The following is a 7,559-nucleotide window of genomic DNA, read 5'->3' on the forward strand; positions in this document are numbered from 1 at the left end:
ATATAATTTTTTAAACGAGACTTTTACAATATACGTTTCTCCCATATACCAAAGACATTATAGTTTCATTTAATACACACTTACACACATATATTTATATACATGTTACTTGTCAACGTTAAGTATTTAGCAAATGGCCAATAGTTTTAAGCCTCTTGCACAATGGACGGAATAGCGATAGCGATAGAAATAACAAAAGTTTTAAAGAGTTTATATTTAAAAATAAAGNTAGGAACAGCGGAATCTAACATACAAAACTACACATGTATTAATGCAGATCAGAAAATCGGAATAAGCAATAGCGATAAAATTTCCGACGAGTTGNAATTCTGTGTTAAAAACTGTGTTATTTCTATCGCTATCGCTATTNCTTCCATTGTGCAAGGGGCTTTACGTTTTGAGAAGAAAATAATAAAGAAGAATAGTTACATTATCGACAAGACGTAGTTGTGGACTACTACTTAGTTCGTACGGCGCCCGTTGGCGCTACGAGCAACCCCCCCGCTTGCCCTCCGATCCCCGCGCCTACTCCGCGAATTTTTGACGCCGTGTGTACACCCTATACATGTTCCTCCTCGATAGGGATTTTCATTTGATACCAGATGTGTATTTCACGCACTGTGTGTTACCTTAAGCCACATAAGCTAGCACTTGTGGCATGCACCTTTATTCTCCAATAAAAAAAAGTTGAGTTCTGCTGAACGCAACCGTAGTGTGACACGGATTTAAGGACTGCGTCGAACTACACAGACTACACTCTGGGTATATCATCAATTAGAAACGATAAAACTTGACCGTTAATTTCTAGATGTAATTTTTTTTCAGTATGAAAGTTTTTTGTAGCGTGAAACGACGAAGGTTTTACGTGACAAATCTTGTATTATGAATGAGAAGACAGAAGTAAATGAATTGTTCTTTCTTGCCTTTCTTAAAAGCAAAAAGGAGGAAATCTCAGACATTTATTCTATTTTTAATATTTGCTAATGTGTGCGTTCTTGTTGTGTAATATAAAAAAATGTTTTGCATCAGAGTGTTATTAATTGGATTTTATCGTTCTTATTATTCTGTGTTATTTCAGCTTTTGTCTTATAAAAGTCTAAAGAAATGGCCGAAGAAAAAAAAGCTGTTCCCTCATCTATGACTCAGTGCTATGAGAATTACATTATAGTTGACGTGGGTGCTAATTTAACAAATAAGAAGTACATTCGGGACTTGGACAGTGTGATACAAAGAGCGAAAGATGCTGGTGTACAGAAAATTATGGTGACAGGTGCCAGTCTTCGTTCCAGCAAGGAAGCATTGAGACTAACTAGAATATATCCCGGTACCCTTTATTCTACCGCTGGTGTGCATCCACATGATGCTAAATCTTGGGAGAATCCAGATACCTTACAGGAATTGGAGAGCATAGCTGCTAATTCGGAATGTGTCGCCATTGGAGAATGTGGTTTAGATTATAGTCGCAATTTTTCAGACCCAGAAACTCAACGTGTTGTCTTCCACAAACAGATAGAGTTAGCCTGCTCATTAAATAAACCATTAGTGATACATGAGAGAGGTGCACAAAAAGATGTGTTGGAGGTTCTTAGTCAATATAAGCATCGTCTACCACCTGTCTTTGTTCACTCTTTTATCGGTACAGCAGAAGAGGCTCAAATATACTTGAATCAAGGCTTTTACTTAGGTATTACTGGTTATCTGTGCAAGGATAAATCTGATAGTGGAATACGACAGTTGCTAGAAGGAGGTCAAGTGCCATTGGATAAAATCTTGGTGGAAACTGATGCACCGTTCATGTATCCTAACACCAGAGCCAGTAAATTACCTGTGCATGTAAAGGATGCTTTGACTGAACGTTCTATGACATTCCTCCATCGTTACTGTACCTTTCAACGTAATGAACCATGTGCCTTACCAGCAATTGTGGAAATGGTAGCAGCTTTTATGCGAACAACACCAGAACAAGTTGCATTGGCTACTGCTTTTAATGCTTTAAAATTATTTGGTTTAAATCAATGATAGTAACATTTGGATGCACTAAAATTTTATGTATAATATGGTGCTAGTAGGTGCTATGTTCAGTTTGAAATGAAATTTTTAAGTAATAGTTTATTTGTGGAGTAACAAGGATCTCCATATTAAAAAGATGACACTTCTGTAAATATTATTAAATAGTATAAATAGGATATTTAGACAAAATTTGATTTAATATATATATATAAGTTTATATATATATATATATATGTAAGTTATATATATATATATATACATATATACACATATATATATATTGTGCTTATAACATGGTTTACTTGAGTTTCTTGATAACACAATGATATTGCAACTTGGATGAGAAACAAATGAATTATTTGTATAAATATTCTCTTATGTATATAATATGTATGGAATATTTGTTATTGTTTATATACATATATATATGTATCTTTCGTAATCTTTATAAAAAATTAGTATATTGTATAAGATATACTCAAAAATATAGTGGTTGTTCTAAATGTAGATAGAACCAAGTATTACATATGTTTTATTGTTAATGTGTATTGAAAATATTTTCATAAAAATAAATTGTTACACATTTATATATATTTATACATATATATATATATATATATATATATAAATGACTTATGACAAACAGTTGTCTTTTTTATATTATACCTTATAGTTATAAAAAATACATATTAAAATAATATATATTTCTCTTTGTGCTTTTATCCGAAACTTATTACATAATAACATTAGTAGAGTTATCTTCCATATAATTCCATGTAGTTGTTACATTATTTATAAGAGCAAATTTTGCTGTAGTATCCAATTGAATAACCATCACAAGATATGTCACTATTGCTCCAGCAATCTGGTAAAAGATTTTATATCAGAACAAGTCATTATTCTATTATGAAATTTACTAATAGAGAAAAAGATTATTCTTACGGAACATATAAGAGACAGATTAATTTCATATAGCTCAAAAGCAGTAAAAGTGAAGTCCTGATAAATTAATTGTAGTGAAAAATGAATCACCTGTAAGTATATAAATATAAGAATTTAAAATTAAAAAAAAATAGTATTGTAAAAAAGATGTATAGCTAGTATTTTGTATAAACTTCGTATAAAATTTCTCACCTCAATCCATAATAACTTCTGTTCCAGAAATATATCATGTAAAATTATAGCCATTTGTCTGAACTGAATATAAAATTAGCATTATATTGTATATATAACTAAATATAGAATTAGCATTTGTATTGTATATATACACATCTATTTATTTATGAAATACTCAACCTCATTTCTCGATCGCTGACAAACATAACTGATATACAGAGATCGAAGAGAATAGCAAGATATAAAGACCAGATGAAAACTTAATATTTTAGTATTAGCATTTCCTGCTTTCATATGATGATAAATATCATGAAGAAGGAGAATTATAGCATTCAAACATATAGCAGATACTATTAAAAGCTGTAGACCGAAATTTGTATTTACCTGGTGACAAAAAAATATGTTGCCTGTATTAAACTGTTACCCAGATAGCTAACTGAGTGCAAGTTGTTGGCAACTTGCTACAAATATTGCTCATATGTTTTCAGCACTGTAACAAAAAAAGGATGTATCCTCTTTTCAGTATGTTCTTGCCAGCAACAGTTTTCAAAATATAATAACAGCAAGTTCCCAACATCTCATCGGCAATAAACTTATATTATTTTTCTCAACTTATGAATAAAAATTATTGCCCACATATTGCTGACTCATTTGTCATAAACATTGGCTACAACAATTGATTGACAATAAAACTCAGCATATTGATACTGAATTGACAAAAACATTTTCGTTGCATCGAATAAAAACAACACAACAGCAATTGGCGAGCAACTTACTCTATACAATGATTTGCTTTATATTGAGTTTTCACATTTGGCTATCTGGGTTACAATAGATAAACTTAAGCAATGTTTTTATCTATCGCGTGGTGTATGTTATAGAAGTTCTATATACTACTAAGTTATGATTTATGATCAATGTGCTATATCTTACAATAATCAATAAGAAAAAATATATAAAAATACCTTTGTAGCTAAAACATGCAATCTATGATGAATATACTGAATTGAACGAAGTTTAGTAATTAAAACATTGTTCCATTTTTTTTTTAATATGTTTGAATCTGTTATAAAATCGATGTAAGAGACAGACAAATTTTCTTTCTTTGTATGTTCTATTACTATTTTGTTCAACTCACGAAGCCTAAGATATATATCGTTTACATAATGTGCAAACAATCCATCCATAAATAATAAGCATACTATAGGGTACCAAGAGCGTAAAGAATAATATATTAACTGAAACGAATTACTCGCAATTATATCATAAGCATGTTTTATTAGAACAAGTAATGTTATTATTGCTATTGCGGCATCCTGTAGATATTTTGCGAAAAAAATATCCTTATCTGAGAACCGTGCACCATATAATCTGAAATATCGTAACAACTATAGCTTTTTTATGACATTTATCATGTAGTAAATAATTGTATCTTATTAATAAATGTGCAACATTTTAGTTATTTGAAAGAAAAACTTACTCAAGTATAGAATCTATGACGAACATATCCTGATGAGGTGAAGCAAATTGGTTGGGACGAAATAGAGACGTGCCAACCATTGTCAATACTAATAGAATATATAAAATATATTGTAAGGTTACCATGAATTTCCTAATAAGATGTTCTTCGCAATAATTGGTGCAAACATCGGGCCAAGATATCTGGCTTAAGAAGGAAAACAATATTAAAAGTACGAGACCGTAAAATCTGCCCATATAGCTTGACAAATTGATTCCCAAAAGACGCGAGATCTTTTCGAGAGATCGACCCGTGGAAGTTGGAAGATGATTTCTTTCCAAATTCATCACCTGATAATTTCTTTGACAAGATCAATGTCAATTAAAATTGCAATATATATGACACTAGTTTCTTGAAATATATTTTTAATCAAATATATCACAAACTTATATAATACGTTGTATTTAATATTCACGTATAACTATGTAAGAAAAATCATACTGACAAACTAACTGGTGTACTGTAGCTCTTTATAATTTTATCGTCGGTTTTAATCAGAGCACTATATTGATCGTCGGGGAAATAAATGATTGCTATCACAAAAATAGATCTCGTGTACATATGTGCAATTTATATTGCTGTAGTAAAAACGTTCTGTTTTATGTATATTAGAGAGATTGTCTTCGGAATTAAATAATTAACCTTTAGGTTAATAATAAGTTTTACACTGATACGATATATCACGTTATTTTCTTATTCAATATATTTCCACATCAAAATGTTGAATATCAACCAGCTATTGGAAGATTGAGAGATGTGGTATTCTTTTGACTCGCACACGTTGTTCGGGCGTCCGTAATTTCATTTGGAACACCACCAATTGATGGTAATCCGTATATAGAAATCTGCTGATCTAAAATATGTCGACTGTGAGAGTGTTTGGCAAACTCGCTGTTTCCAAAATGTATCAGCAATGCTAGACTTCCAGCTATAACAAAGTTTAAAAATAGATTGAAATAGTTGAACAAGTAAGCAAAAGCCTCGATCAGAAAAGGAATAAACTTACGGTTATCTAAAGGCGGACAAGAACAACTAGGATTTAAGACAAAAGCCATCGTTGAACGCAGACGTTTAACTTCGTGTGACGGTTGTATATCTAAGAGAAGTCTAACTTTTCGTAATCGTCTGACAGCCGCTTTTACAACAGCACTAGCAGAACAATAAATATTGTTAATATTCGACGGTAATTTGTCAGCGCATACAGGGCAAGACTCATTTAAACGAAGAGATGCTGGAACTAGAAGATTATTCCATATGATATTATTAAACTCACGTATATATTGTGATGATAAAGAAAAACAGATTGATTTTTTCTCTACATATAGAAAAATATATTTTTTTCTTATAAATAATATTTTTTTTTCTTATATTAATATATTTTTTATAATATATATTTTCTTATATTAATATAAATTTAAACAAAAATCAAAAGAAATTCAAATAAGAAGTTAAAAGTTAATTAGCTTGAAATTTTATATGCATACCTAATGTTTGTGATTGCGCGTTATTAATATTCGCTTCTTTTTCTTGAACGCTGTCAAAATTTATATCTGGTTTTACCGATACTGATACAGGCCCTTCGATGCCGTCAGGAGTCTCTAATTCATGATCATCAATTACAACAAAATGTGGATTTCCATCAAAATTTGCTGGAAAAGAATCTTGATTTTGCTTAGCAGACATCTCCATATCTTCAAAGTCTATGTTAGGAGGTCCGAGTCTGTCAAACACGGGATTTAAATTGATGTCCGGCTCATCTGGTATTTGACCGCTTCCAGATTCCGTTTGTGATACTAAAAATTTAATTTTACAAATTACATGTATAATATTTATAATTTATAATATTTACGCAAATATATTTAACTGTTACCAGCTACGACGCCATTGTTGTCACGAATATTTGAAACAATATCGTCAGTGTTCAGTTTGAGATTAGAATTTTGCACAAAAGAAACATCTTCGTTTTTCCTGGATTGTAAATCATTTATCGACTTTTCGCTCGTTACTTTGCCAAAGAATCGCTCGGTTTGATCATTCTTAGACAATGGGTTCTCGGTTGTATTACCTATCTGCTCAATTTCATTTTGACCGCTCTCGATAGCCTTTCCGACTGTTTGATTTTTTGCCTCTTTCTTTGTAGTATCTTTATCAAACTGAAATACTTCCTGCACTATATCAGTAACCTTAATGTCTTCACTCGGCAAAGCACTGCTGCAAATCGGCGCAAAACTATAGCTCTGAAAACAAATAAATAAATAAATCGTACGTAATCTGCAATATACTTTTATTTTAACAAATTTCTAATTACAAAACTTATAAAAGAAAAATAACCAAAGAGCCTGTGGTCCAAGTTGAAGATGGACAATCAAAAACAGCTTAAAACTCAGTATGTTCCAAACATTACGATCGAATTTTAGTGGTTTTATTATCTTCAGCACTAATACAAAATAAAAAATACAAAATAGAATAGGAAAATATCCGTTAAACAGAAAGATACAGAAAAGAAAAGAATAAAAAAAACTTTTTTTGAATAAATATGTACGTTTCTAACTATTTTGACTTTTTATTTTACATATTCACATTTTGACTTTATTCTCTTGACTAATTTTTACAATATTTATTTATTTATTTATTTGATTGTCCGCTATAGATCTCCGATACGTAGACATCATACTTTGATGTTTAGTATATGTATGTCTGTTATATGTCGTTTTGGCTCGTTGTGCTTGCCGACGCACATTAGGCGGTCTTTGTGATGACTTGGTAAGTTAGGTGCGTACAGTGCGGAGCACCATATCGTGCGCCGTGAGGAGAAGTAGTTCTCCTCCAGCTGCCTCCTACTAGCACGCGCCAGCAACCCGAGATTTAATCCATATGTACCGGCACGGTTACCGATGACACATACCGACGCGGT

General features: G+C 31.4%; 3 protein-coding genes across 7 annotated transcripts in view; 1 reads left to right on the forward strand and 2 right to left on the reverse strand.

Annotated features, from left to right (window-relative positions):
- Nucleotides 1-693: 693 nt before the first annotated feature.
- On the forward strand, nt 694-2,357 carry LOC109860789 (3'-5' ssDNA/RNA exonuclease TatD). 3 transcript variants are annotated; one of them, XM_020440099.1, is made up of 3 exons: nt 719-762; nt 826-987; nt 1,079-2,357. In XM_020440099.1, exon 3 carries the CDS (start codon nt 1,105-1,107, stop codon nt 2,017-2,019), a length of 915 nt encoding a protein of 304 aa, XP_020295688.1. In that variant the 5' UTR covers nt 719-762; nt 826-987; nt 1,079-1,104; the 3' UTR covers nt 2,020-2,357. The 3 variants fall into 3 exon arrangements, with proteins under 3 accessions (XP_020295690.1, XP_020295688.1, XP_020295687.1); XM_020440101.1 differs by lacking the exon at nt 826-987 and having other exon boundaries at nt 694-762; XM_020440098.1 differs by lacking the exon at nt 719-762 and having other exon boundaries at nt 769-987.
- A 310-nt stretch (nt 2,358-2,667) lies between these two features.
- LOC109860787 (putative gustatory receptor 28b) lies at nt 2,668-5,092 on the reverse strand. The gene is made up of 6 exons (XM_020440095.1): nt 4,607-5,092; nt 4,092-4,497; nt 3,307-3,510; nt 3,145-3,207; nt 2,953-3,042; nt 2,668-2,875 (listed from the first exon to the last, which is right to left on the reverse strand). Exons 1-6 carry the CDS (start codon nt 4,930-4,932, stop codon nt 2,744-2,746), a joined length of 1,221 nt encoding a protein of 406 aa, XP_020295684.1. The 5' UTR covers nt 4,933-5,092; the 3' UTR covers nt 2,668-2,743.
- A 104-nt stretch (nt 5,093-5,196) lies between these two features.
- Nucleotides 5,197-7,559, reverse strand: part of LOC109860786 (alpha-2-macroglobulin-like protein 1) — a 16,378-nt gene continuing 14,015 nt past the window's right edge. The window contains exons 22-25 of one of the 3 annotated variants that reach the window (XM_020440093.1): nt 6,516-6,882; nt 6,130-6,438; nt 5,652-5,882; nt 5,197-5,573 (exon numbers count right to left, since the gene is read on the reverse strand). In XM_020440093.1, coding sequence (XP_020295682.1) covers nt 5,374-5,573; nt 5,652-5,882; nt 6,130-6,438; nt 6,516-6,882 — 1,107 coding nt within the window. In that variant the 3' untranslated portion in view covers nt 5,197-5,373. Of the gene's footprint in view, nt 5,574-5,651; nt 5,883-6,129; nt 6,439-6,509; nt 6,883-7,559 lie in introns of those variants that run through there. The other 2 variants (XM_020440092.1, XM_020440094.1) reach the window with 2 other exon arrangements.

Source organism: Pseudomyrmex gracilis, unplaced genomic scaffold (genome assembly GCF_002006095.1).
Source record: "Pseudomyrmex gracilis isolate BER0280 unplaced genomic scaffold, ASM200609v1 scaffold_469, whole genome shotgun sequence".
NCBI classification, from domain to species: Eukaryota; Metazoa; Arthropoda; class Insecta; order Hymenoptera; family Formicidae; genus Pseudomyrmex; species Pseudomyrmex gracilis.